This window comes from Mesoplodon densirostris, chromosome 9, assembly GCF_025265405.1.
Source record: "Mesoplodon densirostris isolate mMesDen1 chromosome 9, mMesDen1 primary haplotype, whole genome shotgun sequence".
Classification (NCBI taxonomy): Eukaryota; Metazoa; Chordata; class Mammalia; order Artiodactyla; family Ziphiidae; genus Mesoplodon; species Mesoplodon densirostris.
In genome coordinates this window covers 98624248-98648466 of record NC_082669.1, presented here as the reverse complement: position 1 = coordinate 98648466, position 24219 = coordinate 98624248, and the positions used below count along the sequence as shown (strand labels likewise).

Genomic DNA, 24219 nt, shown 5'->3' with positions numbered 1-24219 from the left:
TTTTTTGATAAAAAACTTGAGGGCATATCGCTAAAGGACCACTCAGTGAAGGGAATTCTAGGGATGGAGGTGAGGGTGGGGGTGGGAGTGGGTAGGCTAACGTGACCCAAGTGCGTATGACCTCAGAGAGTCACATTCCTTCTCTTCAGAGCATCTGTCTCAGTTTCCAATTACATATAACTTTCCTGACTTCATTAATGTCTGATCCACAAGAGCAAGGACTATATCTGTCTTTGGTCACTTTTGCATGCCTAGAACCTAGCACAGTGCCTGGACTAAGGCAGGTGCTTGATGACCATTTGTTGAATGAGTGAAAACAAGAGTTATACAGAGAGGACAAAGCCAGACCTTAGGAAACGTCACTCTTGATGCTGCAGACTGTTGTAGGCTGGGCTTCATATGGGGTACAGCTGGTCACTTCTGGCTGGGACCGGATGCTCAGTTTAAGGTAGAGGGTGGTGATGGTTCCTGATGCTGCAGGGCCTTGATGTCATCCTTATTTCTAAGGAGAAGGGTACCTAAGCACACTTGCCTTCCTTCTTTGCTAGAGACTGCTTAGAGCCCTTTGTGAATGAGCCAGTGGAGCTGCAGTATTTACTTTTCTTTGTTTGCTATGTAAAACTGATGTAAGTTGTCAGCGTCTTGGTGTGTCCAGGGTTTTACAACACCCTTTGGTAATGCTGTAGTTTTAGATATCAAAATCTCACAGGGTGAAGTTAAGAAGCTGGACAGAATCCATGAAGGAAAATAGCAAAAGTCCTTTCATTAATTAACCCAACCTCTTCTGTCTTTCCATGAAAAACTGCATTGAATTTTCATTCCATTAATGAAGTCACTCAACAAATATTTACTAATTTCTGTGTCAGGACACCTGTGAGTTAGGCATGGTGAATAGGATCAGGAAAAACGGAAGAATGTGGGAAGTTTCCTGACTCCTTCCCTTCTTCTTTCCTTCTCTCCGTCCCTCCTTACCTCCCTTCTTTCCTTCGTTCCTAGAGTTAGGTGTTGGAACTTTGTATGAGATTAAATGGCTTGAGATAGATCCACAGTCCCCTTTGACCTGGGCTGGGAGAGCACTGTATGACGCTAGGAAGGCTTTCAGACAGTCTATGCCAGGGGCGGAGCCTGGAGGGACATTGCTTCAGATGGACATCATAGGGAGTACTAAGGAATCTTGGATTGCTCAGGCTCTGAGAATGAGTATAGAGTGAGGTTATATTCTGTGTCAATTTGTTCATGAAGTCAATGAAAAATACAAAAATTTGCAAATTTTATGTTAGATTTAGTCTAATGGGAAAATTCGTTTTGAAATACGTGAATTTTGAATCAGGCAAGGCCTTCAGGTATGTATCCCTTGCACATGAAATGTGTCCACTCTGTCTAATGCCCAAAATATGCTCACCGTATTCCTGGGTTGAAAGCTGCTCATTTTGTATCTCTGGAGTAGAGATGGTCCTACCAGGGTATAGGGTCATGGCTGGTGGCTGGGAGACCTGCACTTTGATCTGTGCCAGCTCTAGAGTTTTGACATATTCTGCTTTCAGACACCACAGGACACATGAATAGGTTCAGGCTATGATCTTCCAACAAGTCTTGCTTCTCTTTCAGGGTATATTTGTGAAGCTGATCGACATTCTTGTGCCAACAGATCAGGGTATTTCCTCCTTGGCATGAGGAAACACACTGTCAAATTTTCACTATTTTTCATTCTCAGGTCGAAATCACCATCTGTCTCTGTGCATTTGTAAGAAGAAAGCTGCTTGTCACTTCAACATTTTTAGAACAAAATATTGTTCTTAGGGGTGCAGGAAGGAGATGTGAAGGATATGCTGGGTAGGTTAGGAATAAAGGGATGGATTGAGATCAATGAGGAAGGCAAAGGTTGTTGCTCTCTGTTCCTGAGAGTATATGATATAGCACTAGCTGAGGTATCGGAAGTGGTACTTCTAAATAGGGCAGCACTTCTATTTAGCTGTGGGCTACTGTCATGATGTAGGTAATTCATTTTGTCTGTCATGAATCCTTTTGAGTTTCTAATAACAATGAATTCAACAAACAAGTCCACCATAATCCAAGTTTGTGAATATTTACCAGTTCCAAGAGCATTTTTTAGTGCAGCTTCTTAATGTTTTATGAAGTAGGGGGAAGAGGATGTCATATCCCCATTTAACAATAGTATTTTGTTGTGATTATAAGAGTAATATATGCTCACTGCAGAAGACTTGAAATACAGAAAAGCATAAAGAAGAAAACAGAATTTACTTGTAAAATTCACAGCCAGAGATAGCCACGGTTAGCATTTTGATATATTTCTTTCCAATATTTGCACTTTTTAAATAATATGATCACCTTCATACTGTATTACGTTTTGTATCCTGGTCTTTCCACTTAATATCGTGGCCATTTCTCTTTACCTCAAGAGTGATTCAAGAACATTTTTCGTTAAGATTTCACATATTATAAATGTTTTAAAGTTTATGTAAACATTCCCTGAATTTTTCATATTTATGTTGTTTCCTTTTTGGTGTTTTTTTTGCCATGATAAACAGTGCTGCGACAAACACACACATAAAGTGCTGTGACAAACACACATATGGGTGTTCTGATGTTTTTTCACAAGGATGGATTCCTAGAAATCGAAACCTAAACACTTTTTAAGGCTCTTGCTACTTCTTGCAAAATTGCTTTTCAGGAAGGTTGAACCAATTTGCATTTGCCAGCACTCCATCACTTGCTTACATGGAACACTATGTTAAAAAATAAAACAGAAACTTTGCTAATTTGATACACAATACAAAATTACACATAAATTTAAATTTCCATAATTACTAGAGCAGCTAAATATTCTTCATATGTTTACCAGTCTTGCAATCTGTCTTCTGTGACTTTCTGTTCATTTCTTTTGAGCCTTAGTATTTTTCTCATTGATTTTTATTAGGCTTTTAATTCATAAGGACATTATCCTCTTTTTCTATTATATTTTTAAATATAATCATCTAATTTTGTTTGCTCTTTGTTTCTAATATTTTTAGTGTTTAACATTTTTATACTATTACATGTATTGGTTTTCTTTATAATTTTCCCATGGCTTCCCTTTCTATCCATAGCTCCAGAAAACTAAAATTCTTTTGTAGTATTCACAAATAATTTCTTGTTTCTTCTTTAACTCCTGATCAAGGGACACTTTGGAGTATCACATGAGGCAAAGATCTATATTTGTTACTATATAACTATCAATTTTCCCCGCACTATTTACTGAAAAATCAATTCCTTTGTCATTAGTTTGTGCTATTTTATTTTACATTAAGTTTTTATTTTATTTGAGACTGTTTCTAAGGTATTTCTTATTTTCTATTTATTTGTATGTGGTTCTTGTGCTAATCTTACATTATTTTAAATACTCTGTGTGTCAATATCTGGTAGGTTTTGTTCCCCTACATTATTATTTTTCTTCAGAAAAAGTTTGGGTTACTTTTTGGATTTGAACTTTCAAATCTTTTTTCTTAAGAGACGTAAATTGACTTGCCCATGGTCTAATGATGAGATATATGTAAAGTGACCACAAGACTTCCTGACTCCTAGTCCAGGATTCTTTCTGTTAAGTAATGGATTCTCCCACATTCCCCAATCCCCACACTCCCCCTCACCTCCCTCCCCTTGTCAAGCTGTACCTGGTTGCTGACTGGCTTATGCTTAAGTCCTGGTTTGTTCAGAATAAGCTCCAGCTGCCTACGGTTAAAATTGGATACACCGAGGGATTTCACCAAGCCAGCATCTTTGCAAGCTTCTAAAGCCTGTAGGGTAAAAGCCAACGGGTCAAGAAAGAAACCTTAACACAAGCAAGAACAAACATTTATAAAGGTGACTGTGAATTCTTTAAAAAGTAAAGTCCCTGGGTATATTAATAGGCAATCTGTGAACTAAAGAAAAGTGGAGGAGATAGGCAGGAATTCTGTAATTGAATGATTTTGGGGAAATGTTGTATATTATATCTTCCCCTTGTATTTTCATAACGTATACCAGCATGATAATAATGATCTTATTTCTTAAAATTTGTTGAGGTTTTCTTTATGGTATAGTACCTGAAAATTTTTATGTGTCTGGTATGTGTGGAAAATGTATATTCTCCTATTTTTGGATACAGATCCTTATTGTTTCTCTCTCTCACATACACACGCATTATATAGAAGATTAGGTCTAGCTTTTCCTGGCTTTTCAATAATTTAGAGAAATATATCAGAAATCTCCCACTGTAACAGTGGATTTACCAGTGTCTTTCTGTATTCTATCAATTTTTGCTTTATATATTTGGAAGATATTTTATTTGGTACATATGTGTTTAAGATTGATATATCTTCTTAGTAAATTAAATCTTTATCATTATGATTTTTGCACTTCCCTATACATTTTAGAACCAGCTTTTCAATTTCCTTTGGGATAGTCATTGGGATTGCACTGAATCTATCCATGAATTAGGGGAGAATTAACAATTTATCTGTATTCAATCTTTCCATCAAAGAACAAGATACAGCTTTCCATTTATTCAAATTAAAAAAAAATCCTCTCAGTAAAATATTGTAGTTTTAACTCTATGTCTTGCATAGATTTTGTTAAATTTATCTCTAAATATTTAACACTGTTTTTAAAAAAATTCCATTTCCAATTGTGTGTTGCTAGCATATAGAGTACATATAGATTCAGATTTTGTTATTTTTTCTTTATCTTACGGGTTATTTACACATATCTTCTTAGTTTCCAAATATATGATGATTTTTCAGATATATTTTTGTTACTGACTCGAATTTAATTCCAATGTCATCAGACAGCCTACTTTGCATGAAGAATATTTTTAAATGTATTGAGATCTGTTTTATGTCTCAGAAAATGAACTATTTTTTGAAGTATTCCATGTGCACTTGAAAAATAGCATTCTGTTATATTTTGGAAAAGTATTCTATAAATGTCAATTAGGTCAAGTTGTTTGATAAAGTTTAAGTCTCCTATATTCTATAGACTTTCTGTCTACTTATTATCTCAATTATCGAGAGAGAGGTTTTGAAATCTCTGACTAGAATTGTGGATTATTCTTTTTTTCTTTTCAGTTCTCTTAGTTTTGCTTCATGTATTTTGGAGTTCTGTTATTAGGTGCATAGATGTTTAGGATTGAACCCTTTATTATTATAAAACAAAATTCCTTATCCCTGGTAACACTCTTTGCTCTGAAATTTTTGCTGATATTAAAATGGTTACTCCAGCTCTCTTTTGATTACTGTCAGCCTAGTACATCTTATTCTAGCCTTTTACTTTTTTTTTTAACCTTTTACTTTCAACCTATATGTATCTTATTATTTATTTATTATTTTTTTAATTTTTGGCTGCGTTGGTTCTTTGTTGCTGCGTGCAGGCTTTCTTTAGTTGTGGTGAGCAGGGGCTACTCTTTGTTGTGGTGTGCAGGCTTCTCATTGTGGTGGCTTTCTCTTGTTGCTGAGCATGGGCTCTAAGTATGCGGGCTTCAGTAGTTGCAGCACACAGGCTCAGTAGTTGTGGTGTGTGCGCTCTAGAGTGCAGGCTCAGTAGTTGTGGCGCATGGGCTTAGTTGCGTGTCTTATTATTTAAAATGAGTTTCTTGTATATAATATATAGTGGGCTTTTGCTTTTTACCCATTCTGACAACCTCTGCATTTTAACTGGGTTGTTTAGGCTCTTTACATACACTGTGATTACTGATACCACTGAATTTAAATCCCCCATCTTGCTATTTATTTTCTGTTTTTCCCACCTATTCATTTCCCCTTTTTTCTTATTTTCCTGCCTTCTCTTAGACTGATTATTTTTTATTATTTCATTTTGTCTCCTTTACTGGCTTGTTTGCTATACTCTGGAAGTTTTAACAGTTTCTCTTTATCTTTGACATCCTGAAATTTCACTATAAAGCATCCAGGTATGGGTTCCTTTCTCTTTCCTCTTTGGTAATTCATGCCTTTTCAATATCTCTGGGTTTTTTCTTCAATTATTACTTCCTTTTCTTTTTTCTTCTTTCTTTTTTTCTAAGACTTCTATTGTGTGGATACTGGAAATTCTAATTTTATGATTTACATCTCTCAGCTTTTCATATTTCACATTTAAAAATTTTTCTTGTCCTTTCCTTCTTCAATTGGGAGATTTCCTCATTCTGATCTTTTAAGCTGATCAATTTTTCCTTATCTCTACCCATTCTATTTTTATCCCATCTACTGCACTGTGTTTTTATTTTTTGTAATTATTATTTTTTCTTGTTTTAAAAAAATGTTTTCTTGTTCTTATTTCATATTGCTGATATCTTTCTTTTATCTCCTTGAATATATTAATTGGCTAATTAAAAAGTTCTTGGTCCTCTGTTCTGTTTTTATTGCGATATGTAATTGAGATATGTTGTTTCCTTGTGAAAGAAATGCCTTGTTATTTTGGGCTCTGAGCTCATTTTCTCCTGAGGATATTAGGTACACTGTGAGGCAGTCCCTTAGAGGAGAATGCCAGACTCCAATCCTAGTCAGCTCCAATGAGGTCAGGAGTGAGCGTATGGTCTTTCGGGTGGAGAGCCCCAGACAGTAGAAAACACAGTCAGTGCCTCCTCACCCCTCAAAACAAGCCACAGTTCAGATCCTCAGCTGTAACCTAAATAGGGGGTAGTCTATTAGAATGAGATGATCATTAGGGTATCACTTCCAGCCTTTGGAGTTTGAACTGGGAGAGGCAGGAAACAACTGCCAGAGGTCAGGCAGAGACTTATGTTTTTATCAGCTTCTCACAAGTGCAAGATTTCAGTGCTGCTCTGACTTGATTCCTGAAGACATCTGAACATGTGTCTACATGTGTGGAGTGTGTCCCAAGGCTATAGCAAGAGAGAAATAAGAGCAAAAATAACTCTGATAGTTCCTCTCCTATATTATCTTACTGGTTGCTGAGTTGCCTTTCACTCTAGGTAAAAGCTTCTGTATTACCTCATAAACGAACCAGTTCAAAATATCTGTACCTGCCTCCCACCTAAATCCATAAGGGTTTTCTCATTATTTTCCCCTAGTTTCTCACTCTTATAATCTTGGGGAAAGAGCCAGCAGCCTGCTCAGAAATGGAACCAGAATTATTTTTCAGTTTTTCATATATTATTTTACATTTGTTTCTTTTAGACATCATATTACTGATTTTTAAAAATTCAATTTGAGAAACAAAAAATTTGTGAGTTTATCTCATTTATATATTTTTATTTACTGTTACAGTAGAACTTATTTCCTTTACTTTCTTTCTCCTCCCACGCTTCCCTCTTCCTTATCTTTGGCATTCTTCTCTTACATCAAAGCAAAATCAAACATTTTTCAGCACCCAGAAGTGGAGATTTTATACATCTTTGCTCGTGGTTAGAAATACCTGACTACTACTTTTCATTGGGAGTAAAGGTTGCAACTCTCCGTAAATCGAATAGGAATAATCAGATCACAATTTTAAAATGTAGTCTTTTAACATAAGAGGCCCACTTGAACTTACCTCCCAAGTGGCACACAGATTTGACTTGTGATATAACCATTTGCCATTTTCATCTCTAGGATAGAATTCATCCCCAGGCTGTTAAAAAAGAAAAAGAAAAAGAAAAAGTGTAGTTAACTTTATTTATATCTGGGGATTGAAACGATGGAATTTAAGTTGTCAGTATTCCAATATACCCGGGCCCTGGGAAACCAATTCAAGATATATATATATATATATATATATTTTTTTTTCCCCTCCCCCTGTGGAACTGTCCAGAAATTCATTTGTCCAACATATATGACACATTAGTCTCATTCTCTCACCCTAGCATTCATTATTCTTTATTTATTGACAGATTATTGTTGTTCTTAAGCCATGAAGTTCTCTCTTAATGATAAAATTTCTCATTAAAAAAAAGTAAAAGTTGAGAATTAGGACTTTTAGACTCAGTGTTTGGATAGTCTATCCTGGCCAAAGTTGAGGACAGCAAATTTCTTACTCTTATAAGAAACCAAAGGTCATCACTAAGGCTGAGAGGAGGAAATTCTTCAGCTAAGTATAGTTGATGAATGCAGTGTTCCTTAAGTATAAGGGAAATGCACAGCACATTACTTCTCAGGTCTGGCTAATCGCCCCATGGTTCTTTTCTTTCCCTTTTTGGGCCCTCCAGGAGTTCAGCATCTTTTTTTCTGCCTCATACACTATGTAAGTGTCAAACCTCCTCCTCTAACTTTTGGATGATACTTTCCCAATGAAGATTGACTATGGTGTGGAAATTGTCTTTCAGATTTCTCCTTTTTTGCTATATTTAAAAATGGGACCCATCTCTTATGGGCTTGGAAATGGGATAGAAATAAAAGATGATTTATAGATTCCTTGAGTGGATGGTGGTAATCATTTCCTGAGGTTGGACAAGGAATTGAGAGTTTTGTTTTGGATAGTTTGAGTTTGAAATGACTGTTAGACAGTCAAGTGGGTATTTGAAGAGAACAGAGACATCTCAGAGAGTGGCTCAGAGAGAGGTCATGGGTACAGATAAAATTTGGGAGTCCTCAGCATATAAAATGGTATTCAATCCATGCAACTGGATGAAATCACCTATAGAGAGAGTATGGCTCAGTAAGACAAGAATATTGAGGATAAAGCACTGGGCAAAACATTTGGAGTTTAGCAGAGAAGAAGCTGTCAAAGAATCACCAGAGGGTGATATCATAGAAGCCATGAGATGAAAATGTTTAAAGAAGGCAGTAGTCAACTGTGCTGAAAGAGATCAAATAAAATATGAGGACAAAGTGTCTTCTGGATTTGGTTGGTGGCATAGAAGTCTTTGTAGACCTTGATAATAGGAATTGTTTGTTGTTGAAAATCAAGCAATTGGATAACATCCATTATATTCTTAAAATTTTTCCTTAATTTTTTGCTCTGCCATCTCACCTGAATGAAACTTTCACCTGGTGACAACAATTTCTCCATGCCCTCTTTAGCAAAGATAATTTCACCTCAATTTTCTTCTGTTTCACTGAGAGCAGGAAAAGGACTCCTTTCTCCTCAAAGCCATGTAATCATTCATATTAACTGCCCTGGTTGTCTCTGATTTCTAAGACCTTTGACCTTCTCAACACGTATGAGGCTTATTTCCACTCCAGACTCCCTCTATATTTCTTGCTTTTTGCATTTCCTAATTTTACTTCTGACCTGAAATGGCTTTATGTCTCCATTATGAACACTTACTATTAATAGTTTTTACTCTCCCAAATTTTAATTAAGTCCTCTCCAAGTCTGTACCCATGTTAGATATTTCTATGATGTTCCACTGTGCTTACTTTACTGATCCCTTCATTTGGATAAGCTCATTGTCTTTTTACTCCTTTCCTGCTCCTGACTGTAAGGCATTATTAGAAGAATAACTCAACCCTCTAAAAATCCATGCTATTGACCTTCATTCCTGTTTAGCAATAACTTCGTCTTTTTAAAATGTCTTATCATGATTTTTTGTACTTTGTATTTTGTTGTTCTGAAATTGTGTCTGCTTATTAACTTTACATTTAAAAAATAACAAAGTGGTAAAATATTTTAGTGAGAAAGGTTTTTCTTTAAAAAGAATCATGAAATTCAAAAAGCAAGTGACATTTTGGCTTCAAAGACTGATTTCTCAATTACAGGGAGTACAGGTTCAGTTGGGACGTAACGTCACTATACTGTGTAATTTCTCACTGTTAAAAATTTACCTTCTCTGTGTCCTTGATCCTTGATCCTATTTAAGAATAGAAATAGAATTTCTTTATTTACCTTCTCCAAAAAGATTTTACAAGTCATTAGTCAGCCACAGAGAAGTAAATTTCATTTTCTCACTTTTAAATACAGGTTCTTTCCAAATCTGTAAGACTCAGCTTAGAACTCAGCCATTTGAATAAGAATCGAAGTTAGTTGAGTGAGGAGAAGGGCTAAGGTAAAAATCCCAAGAGCCTGAAATAAAATCACTGTAGTCCACAGGACATTGCGATTATTAGGCTTGTGAGGATAAGGCAGAGGGTAGTGTAGTATAAGGAAACACGTATGAGATTGGCATCAGGGGACCCAGGATGTGGTTCCAATTCTGATGGACTTTAATCCTAAGTAGTTCATTGCTTTTCTCTTCTGTGAAATGAGGTTTTTGGGATATATAATTGCTAAGGTCACATCTTGGATGTGACCACAGAGGAGAGTTAATAAGGAAGGTGCTTCCAGAGAACAGAATGGGGCAGCCAGGTTGGCTGTGTAAAGAAATTCTGGCCACTGCAATGGCAGAGAGTCCTTGTCTTTCCTGTCCAGCAGGATCTGGTTTACCTCATGGACAAGTGGTCAGTTTTGTTTTTCAATCTCTCCTTCCCTCAGTGAAACTTTAAAGCAGCTGCTGCTCTTCAGCAGTGTATACTGGGTGTGTTAGTGGTGGTTAAACTGAGTCCATATATTGAGAAAGTTCAAGGAAGGAGTGCATTTGAATTAGAGGAATAGATATCACCTAGAAGTCCTGATCTTGGAGCTGGCTTCAAAAATCTGACTACTCTTTGGGTTATTTTCCTTTGGAGAGGGTGGAGTGTGAGTAGGTTTTCAGTTGTATTTATTATTTTACATTATGTTGTGCAGGGATGTTTTCATGACTGTGTGAATGGGAAGAAGGGTGTGTCTGGATGCTGGACAACTGCAATGTGGACTACAGTTAGGAGACTACTTGTTGGTTTGATGGAGAGCATTTATACCTGCAAAGACATGATATAACAGACAGTGCATTGGATTATGAATCTAGAAACTTGGGATCCAGGCCTGAGTTGGCTACACATAATCTTTCTTGGCATTTGTTGGGTTAGGTCAGTACTATCTGATTTATAGCAACAAAACATCATAATATTCTATGGTGCTAAGTAATGAACGAGCTTCCCGTACATAGATGTTGGCCCATGGTTGCCAAAGAGCAGAGGCCTTACCTTTAGGCATATGAACTTACCTTAAAAGCCATAGGTATTTCAATGATGTAAAGATCCACATAATCTAGCTGGAGGCCCTTGAGTGTCCTCTCCAGAGATGGGCGGACCATCTCTGGGTCATGATGTGTAGCCCACAGCTGAAAGAAAAAAAGGGAGATAGTTAACTAATATCCTCATTATTATTTTTTTTTTTAACAATAATGCAGCCCTTAAAAATTTTTTTTTACCGTTTCTTTTTTTGTGGCCGCACCGCACAGCATGCAGAATCTTAGTTCCCCAACACCCATGCCCCCTGTAGTGGAAGAGCAGAGTCCTAACCACTAGACCGCCAGGGAATTCCCCAGCCCTTTATTCTTTACAAACACTCATACACATTGTATTCACCCATTTCATTTCACAAAAATATGTTTATGTTGCAGTGTCATCTGAGTATAGGTTGAGCTGATATAACTTGACATCCAGAGTATAACTTTATCCAAATATAGTACCAGAGATTTAAAGATCCACCTGAACCACAGAGTACCTAATTCAGCAATAAAGTCTTCCTCTGCTCTGTGCTAATTGCCTAATCGACTCTTAGCACTTTCACTTTTCCTCATTGTGTAATTAGGGAACATGTATCTGACTAGTGGTTCTGACCTGGCTTGGCACTTTATTTTCATTTCATTGATAAAAGGTGTGCTTCATCTGAGTAAGAAATATGGTTGTGTATGTGTCTTCACCAGATCCTCCACATTGTGATGGGTGGTGCAGAAGCTGGTAAAATTTTAAATTATTGCAAAAGTTTAAATCCCTTTTCACTGCTCCTTTGTTCTCATTTGGTTCACTTCCTCATTTCCCCAGAAAACTTCTGCCAATCCCTACTAAGATCTGAACCAATAATGTCACCAAAATGGCGGCACGGGAGACCCCAGCCTCCAGTCCTCCAACAAAGATCAACAATTAAACAGCTATTCATGGGGCATCCCTGGTGGCGCAGTGGTTAAGAATCCGCCTGCCAATGCAGGAGACACGGGTTCTTGCCCTCATCCAGGAAGATACCACATGCCGTGGAACAACTAAGCCCATACGCCACAACTACTGAGCCTGCGCTCAAGAGCCCGCGAGCCACAACTACTGTGCCCATGTTCAACAACTACTGAAGCCCGCATGCCTAGAGCCTGTGCTCCTGAGAAGCCACCACAATGAGAAGCCTGCATATCATAACGAAGAGTAGCCCCTGCTCACTGCAACCAGAGAAAAGCCCGCGTGTAGCAACGAAGACCCAATGCAGCCAAAAATAAAATAAATAAATTTATATAAAAAACAATTAAATAGCTATCCATGAAAAAACAAAACAGCTATTCATGAATACATATGGGGAGATGTTGGTCAAAGGGTACAAAATCCCTGTTATAAGATGAATAAGTTCTGGGGATCTAATGAACAGCATGGTGATTATAGTTAACAATATTGTATTATATACTTGAAAGTTGCTACGAGAATAAATCTTAAATGTTCTCATCACAGAAAATAAATGGTAATTATGTAATGTGATGGAGGTGTTAGCTAACACTATGGTGGTAACCATTTTGCAATATATAATTGTATCAAATCAATGCGTTGTACACTTTATACAAGGCCATATGTCAATTATATCTCAATAAAGCTGAAAAAGTAAATAAAAGGAATGTAGACAGCTTAACATAAATAAGAAAAAAAAGAAAAAGAAATTACTCATTCTCTAAAGTGTTAGGTAATGAACGATTAAGCCTTGGGTTGTCAAACTGGAGCATGCGTACCCTTGAGGTCTGTAAAACATGGGATACTGAAGGGTACCCAGAGCTTTAGGATAAATGAATACATCTTCTTGGAGCATCAAATTTGCTTACATATTTTTTGGAAAAAAAAGTTTTGAATTTATGTGCATTTTTTGCCACAAGTAAGAGCAAGCAAAATTAGCAAAATTTGATTTTTTTTCCTATGTTGGACAATAATTTTTTTTCTTGCCTTCAGAGCATAGAGAAGAGAAGACAATGTGAGGGTAGAGAAAAATGTGTTTTTGTTGTTACTGTGGGTCCTTTTGGTGTATTGTTGAAATCTCATCTAACTGAAAATTCTGTTTTATGTTTTAATCTATTTTTATTCAACAAACACATGCAGTACTAGTTCTAGGTACTCTTTAAGTGCTTTGTAAATGTTAACTCATATCAACCTTGAAATGAAATGAAATGGGTGATTTAATTCAGTTCAATGTTTTCATCATGATAGGTATTCCAACAGCTTTAACGGTTTACCAAGGAGATAAGAATGAAAGTTTTTTTTTTTTTTAATAAATTCAAAAATATTTCCAGCTTTGGGCAGGCTTCTTTGGCTCAGGTCCTCAGGATATGAGTTCAAGTTTATTTTTCCCCGGAAACACTTGGTGAGTTGTAATGAGAGACTCTGTAATAACAAAATCTTTAGGAATCAGGTTGTAAAGCTATAATAAAGTGAAAAGCTTCAGGCTGATATTTTGGGACAGTGGCTCTACATGGCCCCTTGAAATCATAGCCCATAAGTGGCTGGTGACTTGGGGAACTGCAAACTCCTGGAGAGGCTGGAAAGGAGTCGGGAGGACGGGGTTCTGGGGAGTGAGTGAAGTCAGAAGCACCATTTTGTTCTCTTTAGAAAACTTAGGAGAATTGTATTACAAGTTCTCTATAAAGTTATACAGTTTTATTCCTGTTATTCCTGCAAGGCTGCCTATAAATATGTATCCTATATTTCCACTGGCTTTCATTTTATCATGATGCTTTATCTTTCTGATTGCTCTTCAATGGATAGTGATTTCTAACACTGGAGATTTCAATTTCTCAAAAGATAGTGATCTAAACAAAATGTGGTATATCCATACAATGGAATATTATTTGGCCATAAAAAGAAATGAAATTCTGATATGTGCTACAACATGGTTGAAAGTAGAAAACATTATACTAAGTGAAAGAAGCTAGACAGAAAAGAACACATATTGTATGATTCCTTTTGTATGAAATGTCCAGAATAGGAAAACTAAAGAGACAGAAAGTAGATCAGTGTTTACCAGTGCCTGGGAAAGAGGGATAAATGGGCAGTGATTACTAGTGGGTAAGAGGTTTCTTTTTGGAGTGAGAAAAATATTCTGGAAAAGGCAGTGGTCATGGTTGTACAACTTTGTGAATATACTAAAAATGGTGAACTTTATGGTACATGAACTATATCTCAAAAAAAATTCGTGATCTATGGACAAATAGGCATATACAGAAGAAAAAGCTACCTCCTTTTTTTTTTTTTTTTTTTTTTTTTGCGGTACACGGGCCTCTCACTGTTGTGGCCTCTCCCATTGCGGAGCACAGGCTCCGGATGCACAGGCTCAGCGGCCATGGCTCACGGGCCCAGCCGCTCCACGTCATGTGGGATCTTCCCGGACCGGGGCGCGAACCCGTGTCCCCTGCATCGGCAGGCGGACTCCCAACCACTGCGCCACCAGGGAAGCCCAGCTACCTCCTTTTAAAAGAAGTTTTGAGAAATGCTTATTATAATATGAACCACCTCCTTACTTCCCTTCACTCCTCAAACGACTTTCTTTGTAGATTTGGCTCTTCCATATTGTCTTAAATCAATGACCAAGTATGAAAAAAGAACTTTTCCCTAAACTTCATGGGGCTAATTAGTCCCTAAATTCTTGGCAAGATTGAGGAATTTGGCAGTTAAGAACTCACTCCTCAGGACTTCCCTGGCAGTCCAGCGGTTAGGACTCTGCACTTCCACTGCAGGGGACACGGGGAATTAAGATCCTGCAAGCCTGCAGGGTTTGGTGAGTTCCACATCCTTCAGCAGAGAAAAGACGTCAGACCCATCATGAACATAAGTCATGTAGGATGAAGGGAAGACCTCACCTTTCCGCAGTAGAAGATATCCTGCCTCTGCACCTTTCCTTCTGCTATCTTCTCCCTGATGGCCTCCCCCACTTCGTGCTCGTTCTGGTAGAGGTAGGCGCCATCAATGTGCCGGTACCCCGTGTCAATGGCAGTTTTCACTGATCTTGCACAGGTCCCCTTAGGGGTCTAAAATGATAGGGGGGTTGGGTTGGGGGAGAAGAGAAATGTATCTTTTCTTTAATCATTCTTAATCAGGACACTTGGCACATACATCATTTTATAGCAAAAACAACATATTCGGACGCCTAAAAGGACAAGAAAGACCCCTGCGTAACTGGGTAGGATGAAAGAAAGGGAAAAGGAAGAGGAGAGGAAGTGGGATGGGACCTGCACCCCTTGGGGGAGCTGAAGGTGAGGAGAGGTTCCCACACCCACGGAAGCCCCCTCACCAGCGAGGAGATCAGTTGGGACAGAAGGGGAACTTTGGGGACTACGAGAGGAGAGCCCAGCGACCTGTCTGTGGCAGGCAGGACAGAGTGAGACCTACACAGATGGTCCTCGCCACAGCCCTGTGTGCCCCAGCCTGAGAGGTGTGTCGCCAGTGTGTATGGGGGCTGGGTGCTAAAATGTGGGGTTTGGAGAGCAGACCCTGGGAGACTTCTGTTGACTGTGCGGAGACAGCCTGAGGGGATGGAAGTGAGGAAATCCGCAACTAGGAATGCTTGTAGAGGAAACCCAGACCGCCATAGAAGCGAAGTACCATTGTTAAGTGACTTGCAAGGGGCAGGACTGCCATTGCGGCCTCTCTCCTCACGTGAGGCCCCTGCCTCCCTGGGCATGGGGAAGGACTCCTGCCGGGGCAGGAGCTCTTGTGACCCCTGCCACTGCTGCATCCACATCCCCCTCTTCGCCGGGGCGGACTTGTGTGCTCCAGGGCAGCCTCGGGAGCAGACCCCTATGGGTGGCCCACATGCAGAGGTGGTGCTGAAACCACAGCTGAGCCCCAGGGGCTGTGCAACTAAGGAAGAAAAGCTGAAGTCTCTCCTCGCAGCTGCACAAACTGTGAATTGACGACCCTGCGACCAGCTTTGTAAGCTAAGTGCCTGCAGAACATCTAAATGGACAGCAAGTGCTCCTGCAGCCAAGATGGGCCTAGCTTTAGCAGCTGTAGACTTTGTGGGCACTTACACAGGGGGGTCGGGCCAGGCCAGAGTCTGAGCTGCCCCCATAGTGCACACAGCGGGTCCAGATCCATGCTTACTGCAATCCTGGGACCTGACTTCAGTGGATCTGCGCTGGTGGCCTGGTGAAAACAACGTCTGAGGGACACTGGGGCCAAGTGCAGGCATTCCCACGGTTAAGGTGGGGACGAGAGCAGTACCAACAACAGTGTAATCTAAGAGCCTGTACAACAGGTGAAGGTGACACAACAGAGCACACCCATAGGTGAACAGCTCCAGAGGAGGAATGCTCCAGTCCCGCCTACCTCACACCGCAGATCAGAAACAGCTCAGAAACAGACCTGGGGGACTCTACTCCGACAACTAGGGAGCAGACCCCACCCCTGACAGGGCAGTGACAACCAGAGAGCAAAGGGGAGGCCCTGCTTAATATCCAGTGCAGGTTCTGGTCACCACAACATCAGTCACACCTCTTATCAAAGGGATAACAGCTAGCATACACTGAGGAAAGAGGTGGCAGACATCTATACTAAAAAGAGCCCTCGCACCAAAAAATATTAAACCCATGCAGGCTACACAGGGACGTTCCCATATGAAAATAGCCCTCCGTGGGGCTTCCCTGGTGGCGCAGTGGTTGAGAGTCCACCTGCCGATGCAGGGGACACGGGTTCGTGCCCCGGTCCGGGAAGATCCCACATGCCGCAGAGCAACTAAGCCCGTGAGCCATGGCCACTGAGCCTGCGCATCTGGAGCCTGTGCTCCGCAACGGGAGAGGCCACAACAGTGAGAGGCCCACGTACCGAAAAAAAAAAAATAGCCCTCCGTGACAGTCTGAGGGTCTGGCATTGGGAGGAAGGACCCTCAGAGCATTTAGCCTTGAAGGCCAGTGGGGCTTGAGTGCAGGAGCCCCAGAGGGTGGGGGAAACAGAGACTCCACTCTTGAAGGGTGCACACAAGGTCTCACGTGCACTGGGATCCAGCACACAGGAGTACTTCCATAGGGACCTGGGCCAGACCTACTTAGGGGTCTTGGCGGGCTTCCTGGGGAGGTGAAGGTAGACTGTAGCTCACTGTGGGGGCAAGGACACTGGTAGTGGAAGCCCCAGGGAATACTGATTGGAGTGAGCTCTCCCAGAGGTCCACATTTCAGCACTAAGACCCGACCCCACCCAATAACCTGCACACTCTAGTGCTGGAAAGCCTCATACCAAACAAGCAACAAGATAGGAACACAGACCCACCCATCAGACGATAGGCTGCCTAAAGTTGTACTGAGCTCACAGCCACCTCAAAACACACACCCCTTGACATGGACATGACCCTGCCTATCAGAGGGACATGACCCAGCTCCATCCACCAGAGGGCAGGCACCAGTCTCTCCCAACAGGAAGCCTGCACAAGCCCCTGGACCAACCTCACCCACAATGGGGCAGACACCAGAAGCAAGAAGAACTATGATCCTGCAGACTGTGGAAAGAAGACCATGAACACAGAAAGTCAGACAAAATGAGATGACAGAGAAATATGTTGCAAATGAAGGAACAAGATAAAAACCCACAAGAACAACTAAATGAAGAGGAGATAGGCAATCTACCTGATAAAAGTTATATGACCTTTAGAAAAAAAGCAAGAAAATAATTGCCATGGGGCTTCCCTGGTGGCGCAGTGGTTGAGAGTCCGCCTGCTGATGCAGGGGACACAGGTTCGTGCCCCAGTCTGGGAGGATCCCACATGCCGCGGAGCAGCTGGGCCCGTGAGCCATGGCCGCTGAGCCTGCGCGTCCGGAGCCTGTGCTCCACAACGGGAGGGGCCGCAGCAGTGAGAGGCCCGCGTACCGCAAAAAAAAAAAAAAAAAGAAAAGAAAAGAAAATAATTGCCATGAAAGTTAGAAGATAAATTACCTCTTGAGGGAGAGATGGTTTTGAATTGGGAAGGGCACACAGAGGGTTTTTGGGGGTTGGTATATTCTAATTTTGGATCTGTGTGGTGGTTACTCAGATGTTAGCTTTAAAAGTATTCACCCTTCTATATATTTCAAAATTTTAAATGTTAAAAAAATAAGGAAGTAGATCAAAAATAAAAGGTAAGTGACTCAAAACTTTAGATACAAAGAATGTAGTAACCTGGGCATGAAACATCCATTTTTGGCCTTGGACCTACTATTTGTTCTCCTTTGTTTGGATCCAATTGGTTGCCAAGCTTTGTAGAGTCTACCCCATGGTTTGTATCCTTTAGCCAAGTTACTTCTTTTTTAGGCCCCAGCCAGATTATCTTCCTCACAGCCACCGACCAAGTTTAAGTCCTTATTATTTTTTGCCTGATTTATTAGAGAAGCCATCTCACTTGATCTCTATGTATTTAGCCTCTTCTCATTTTAATTTGTTTTAACGTTGGCAGTTTAATAGCTTTGAAATATGAACCTACATTTTTCTCCCTGGTATTTTTTTGTTACCATCTACCCCGCCCCACCCCGGCAAACCATTTTTTGCAGCTTGATGTGCAGCATTCATTGCCTCTAGAGAGGAATGATATAAAATGCAGAAGTCAGCTCTTGGTATTTGCTTTCTAAGAGCCAAGGCTTCTGTGGCAGGAATTTGAGTGTGAAGGGGTCACAGGTACTGCAAAGAACTCAGGATACACACTCTACTAAAAGTAAAAACAAACAGCAGCTGAATTATTTTCTTTGACTCTTAAAATACTAGCTCATATAGCATTTTACAAAAATATAAATGTTGCCATTACTTAAAAATTATTAATTACTTTACAATATTCTTTGAAAAATGTGAGAAGATCAGGCCACACTGGACTTTGTTTATGCATGACAATTAGCTGTAGTGGAGAAATTACCATCTTCATTTAGAATGGTGAATGGAATCCCTGGTACTCTATTAATTGTGTCTTGTACCATCAATCGTCCCCTGTTACCTGCACATGTTTTTTGTGTTTTTGTTTTTGTTTTGTAGCAAAGAAGAAGAAAGCATTTCTTGCACTTATATGTACTATCAAAATGGGAAAGTAGAACAAAACTGAGAAATAGACTTGGCTCTCTAGGACCACTTATTTATGGTTCCTGCCTTGTCCCTGGTCCCTTTAGGTAGAGATTGTGGGAACATCCTTAACCCTGACAAACATTCTTTCATGGACCAAAGTCTAATCAGGTTCTTTTGAACTCTTTTCCAACATGGACTTTCATACTCATCTCTGCTCTGTCCAAGCTTAGCAAGAATCCTGCTAAGTCAGTTCAACCACAACCTTTCACCCTCCATATCTGATCACGCTTGATATCAAATCAGGTTCCTCCTCCTCCACCATGCCCCAGGAGATATCTAGTCACCCCACCCTGTCTTCAGCAAGAATCCTGTTAGGTCAGTTTAGCCAGAATGGCCCCTTATTCCTGACGTTTCCTCTTAGTAATTTTCTACCCACAGATCCCAACCCTGCACCTTGGTTATAAATTCTCCCTTGCCCATGTATTCAGAGTTGACACCAGTCTCTCTTCCCTACTACAAAATTCCATCACAGTGGCCCCTTGATGTTTCAGGCTCCTCCTTGGTACTCAAGAGATTGGACTTCACCTCTCCTTTGCCCCATATACAAAGCCTTTGGCTCACTCTTCAGAGTGTGAAAACTGTTTATAGCTATAGAAATCTTAACCAGAGCCACCCAGGAAGGGACACTGGATCAGTTACAACCCCAATCTAGGCTACTCCTTCCCTATAGCTTTGTGTTTCCTGATCTACCCCATAACTAGATTTGTTCACTGTTACTTTCATCTTTGAACAAGCACTTCAGCTTTTCTTTATATTTCATTTATTATAAGTGTATTTATTTTTTCTGCCTTCAGTCACTCACGGATTTTAAATCCCTTGTTTCTAGTCCATTGTTTCGATCCCTGTGTTACCTAGAAAAATGCCTCATACATGGGAGGCACACAATAAATATTTATTGAACTGAATTATTGCCCATTTTCCAAAATATTTACAATTGGTCCCAGATTTGTGTCATTTGCACACTTGGTAATATTCTTGAGTTTTATTTGAAGTTTTTGATAAATATTGGTTATTAACTCATGGGCTGATATACATAAAAACCAAATTAATTTCTATCAAAGCAGAAAAAGGAACAAGATTCAAAACTCTTGCCTATCGGACTTTCTCAGACAGAGATATAGGGAGAGAGACAAGAAGAAGGGAGACTTGCTGGGAGGCTATTATAGACTATTTCATCCCTGTATGAAAACATTCTGGGAATCTGTCCTAGAGACATGGTGCATAGATAATTTGTACAGTTCAGTTTTCATTAGTTAGTGATCGTCAAGTGAGGCAATGCACAGAGTGCTTGGTGCTACTAAATGTTGGTTCCATCTCAAATTCCCTGACTCCAGAGGCATGAACACCTTTATAAGAAAGTCGGGCATATTAAGAGAAAAAAAATCCTTGTAAGTCAGGAGAAGCTAGGCTGGTTGGCCTCACACAGCTGCACAATAATGTTCCTCTGGGCTGCTGTTCTACAGTTCCTATTGCCACGTGTGTGACAGTGGAATCTCAAATGCGCAGATGCTGGAGGAGAGGGTATTGTTAGTCTTCCTTATCTCAGCCTTTCATCTCTGCTCCTACCCCGACTCCCCCTGAAGACAAGCCTAAATCTTCCCCTGGCGCCTGCTAACTTCTGTATCAAAATGGAATAGGATCCCAAGACAAATATTGACTGACTTGATTATATACATGAAATGTGAAGCATTTCAGTTAATGAGTTACCTCAGCCTGTCATTCTCCTTCCATCTCTTGTGGAATGAAAGGTTTTGAAAAGCACGTCAGGCACGCTGAGGGGAGAAGACTGAATTTTGGCATCAGATTTCATCTCTAGGACTAAGATTCTGACGTTAAATCTAATTCGGTACTTTTATTTCCTGGTGACCGACTTGGGCATGGGTACTCCTAGTGTCTGTCTCATCAGCCCTGGGTAGATGGTGAGGGAGTTGTCAGTTGTATGGCTTTGAACAGAAACTGCTGAGTGTTCCAGCTCGGAGATACTCCACCCTCCCCACTCCCCGTCTCCCCCTCAACCTAGCTCCGCCTATCCCCCTCCCCCAAATCTTCCATGGTGGGCATTGTTCTTCACATTAGAGTTTCCAATTTTGTGAGACATACCTTTAGTTCTGTATTTCTGATCACAAATGTGGTTTGTGCATGCACAATCTTCATTTCTTTTTTTTTTTTTTTTTTTTGCCGTACGCGGGCCTCTCACTGTTGTGGCCTCTCCCGTTGCGGAGCACAGGCTCCAGATGCGCAGGCTCAGCGGCCATGGCTCACGGGCCCAGCCGCTCCGCGGCATATGGGATCCTCCCAGACCGGGGCACGAACCCGTATCCCCTGCATCGGCAGGCGGACTCTCAACCACTGCGCCACCAGGGAGGCCCCACAATCTTCATTTCTAATAATATTCCTCGAATGCCATGTTCTCTAACTGCAGTATGTCTTATCTTCTGAAGTGAGTTACAACTCTTTTTGGGAAATGACACATGAACGCTTTTGAATGTCTCCATCCTGTAGCATTTAATATTATTAGACACATAGCAGGCACTTAATAACATTTATTGGTAGATGCAGCACTTTGAGCCCCACTGAGTTTCAGGAGATAGATAGAAAGATAGATAGATAGATAGAATGACAGATGTGCAAGCAAGGAGCCATATAATTGATAGTCATTGAAATGAGTAGAGGCATGACATAACTAGATTCATATCCTAGATGTATCATTCTATCTATCTATCTATCTATCTGTCTATCCATCCTAGGTACTTTCTGGATATATATTCCTAGATACTTTCATATATAGAAATACATATAGAAAGTCATAGAAATATGCAGCTGCATTGACATAACATACATTTATAACAGGTAATATAGTATAGGGACTCAGAGGATAGGATCTGGGCCAAAACTACATTGGTTCAAATTCCAGTTCTCTTCCTCAGCATTATAAGTTTGGGACATTTTACTTTATCTTGCCATGCTTCAGTTTTCTCATCTGTAAAATGGGGTAAAATGGTATCTCTTTCATAATGTTGTGAGGATTAAATTAGAAAATGCATGTACTATAAAGTACTACAAAGAGTTCCTGGCACACGGTTAAGTGTTAAAAAAAATTTTAGCTATTATTATTGTATGCATTTACATCTCCATATCCTCTGATGCATATATATATATATATATATATATATATATATATAAATATATATACACACACACACACACACACACACACACACACACACACACACACACACACACACATATATATATATTTATATCTCCTTTCATTCACTTGACAAGGATTACGTGAACACCCAGCACGCATACTATACTGGGAATATAGAGCTGAACAAGACATGGTCTCTTTCCTGATGGATTTTACATCTTATAGGGAAGATTGCACAGAAACAATGGTTACAACATAGTGTGATAAGTGCTACAACAGAGTTGAGTATGAGAGGCTATGTGAACATGCAGGAGGGGCAAGTTGTGGTGGTTGGGAGATGGGTTTCTAAGGAGAGGTATCCTCCAGCTGAGTCTTGCAGGTTTAGTAAAAATTAGTCAGCTCAGGAGAAAGCGTGTTCCAGGTGGAGGGCAGCATGTTCAAGGTCATGGACATGGGAGAGTTGTTCAAGCTATGTTTTACATGAGGGGGAGGTGGAAGAGTGGTGGTAGATGCTGCTGGACTGACAGGTCTTGACTAAACCATAAGGCCCAATGTGCAAGTAAGGAGTATGGCCTCTACCCTATAATTGATAGGGAGCCATTGAAAAATTAGGCAGAGGCATGACATAATCAGATTCATATCCTTGTGCCTCTGTGCTTCTCTTTCTGCCTACAATGTCCTGCCTCAGCTCTGCTTCTCTGCCTAGCTAACTTATACTTAGTTTAACAGAGTTCATTCACACATGATCATTCAAATTTCAGTAGCATTTCTAGATATAGCCACTGTTTATTCTGGTAATCAGCATTAAATGTGGAATTGCAATGTGGAAAGCAGAAAGATATTTTTCTTACAAGTAGAAGCTTTTCTGTGTTTTAATGGAAACCCACTTCAGTCCTCATGGTCAAATCTAACTATTCCCTTTCCTGTGTTTTCAGAGAGATACTGTTTACAATCCTCAGACAGCATTTACTCTTCATTGTTCTATGATTAACTAGTTATTAGAGTCTGTCTCCTCTATTAGATTTTTAATCCCTAGACAGCAGAGACACTATTCTCTTCATATTTGAAGCTTCTATAGCCTAGTGCTTCATACATGGTAGGTTTTCACTAAATGTTTTGTTGGACTGAACTAAAAATTCTCAAATATGAACTATAAAAAATCATAAACTCAGAAATTTTACGTACTTCAGTTCAACCTTATAACCAGCATTCAGGCTGAATTTTAGTAAAGGAAGCAGAAAGGTCCCATTCTTTAAGTCAAGATACTTTAAAACCATAAACTGATTTAGTTTAACCATTGGCTCAGTACTTACTCAGCCAAACAGCAGTCCTTCAAGGTTGCATTCATTATTACAAAAACTAAATTAATGAAATCCATTCAAAATGAACTACAGATTATCCTTTAGGAAAGTGTTAATTAAAAAAAAAAAAAACAGAGAGAGATAAGCTTACCAATCTAGGTTCTGAGTAGGTACCAAGTCCGATGATAGGAATGCTGTTTCCATCACTTAGAGGTATGCGGTGATATGCAGCACTGAGGTACATCTTGGAAAGTCTGAGGTTTCAATTTCTAGAAATGATTCTGAACACCACAGAAAAGCCTTTTAGAAAAAGTGTCCTAATGCCTATTTAATCAAAGAAAGGAGAGCTAGAGGGAGGAGCAGTGGGAGGGAAGAGAGATTTCTCAACCTGTTTTTTTTTTCAGGTTGTTCTGGAAGTCCTAATTGAGGTTGTCCTTTGAACTTATCAGAGGCATGTAAATAATAACCCATTTTGATCTTATGCTTACTTCCCTGCAAAGAAATTATTTTAAAAATAAAAGGAAACCAATCTAGCTGGCTTCTGTCAGCTAGGATGCTTTGGTTGGTAAGTAACAGACCTATCACAAATTCTCTGAAATAATAAAAGAAATTTATTGGTCTATATTCCTGAAAACTCCAACCTTAGGGCTAGCTCCAGGTGTGACTAAGTTTTCCAGGACTTCCCTAGAGA

General features: G+C 39.9%; 1 protein-coding gene across 2 annotated transcripts in view; it reads right to left on the bottom strand.

Annotated features, from left to right (window-relative positions):
* The window catches only part of AKR1D1 (aldo-keto reductase family 1 member D1), a 38764-nt gene extending 14992 nt beyond the window's left edge, over nucleotides 1-23772 (bottom strand). The window contains exons 1-5 of one of the 2 annotated variants that reach the window (XM_060107678.1): nucleotides 23680-23772; nucleotides 14864-15031; nucleotides 10988-11104; nucleotides 7522-7599; nucleotides 3672-3794 (exon numbers count right to left, since the gene is read on the bottom strand). In XM_060107678.1, the coding sequence (XP_059963661.1) occupies nucleotides 3672-3794; nucleotides 7522-7599; nucleotides 10988-11104; nucleotides 14864-15031; nucleotides 23680-23772 (579 nt within the window). The remainder of the gene's footprint in view (nucleotides 1-3671; nucleotides 3795-7521; nucleotides 7600-10987; nucleotides 11105-14863; nucleotides 15032-23679) is intronic. The other variant, XM_060107679.1, reaches the window with a different exon arrangement.
* Between the last annotated feature and the right edge of the window lie 447 nt (nucleotides 23773-24219).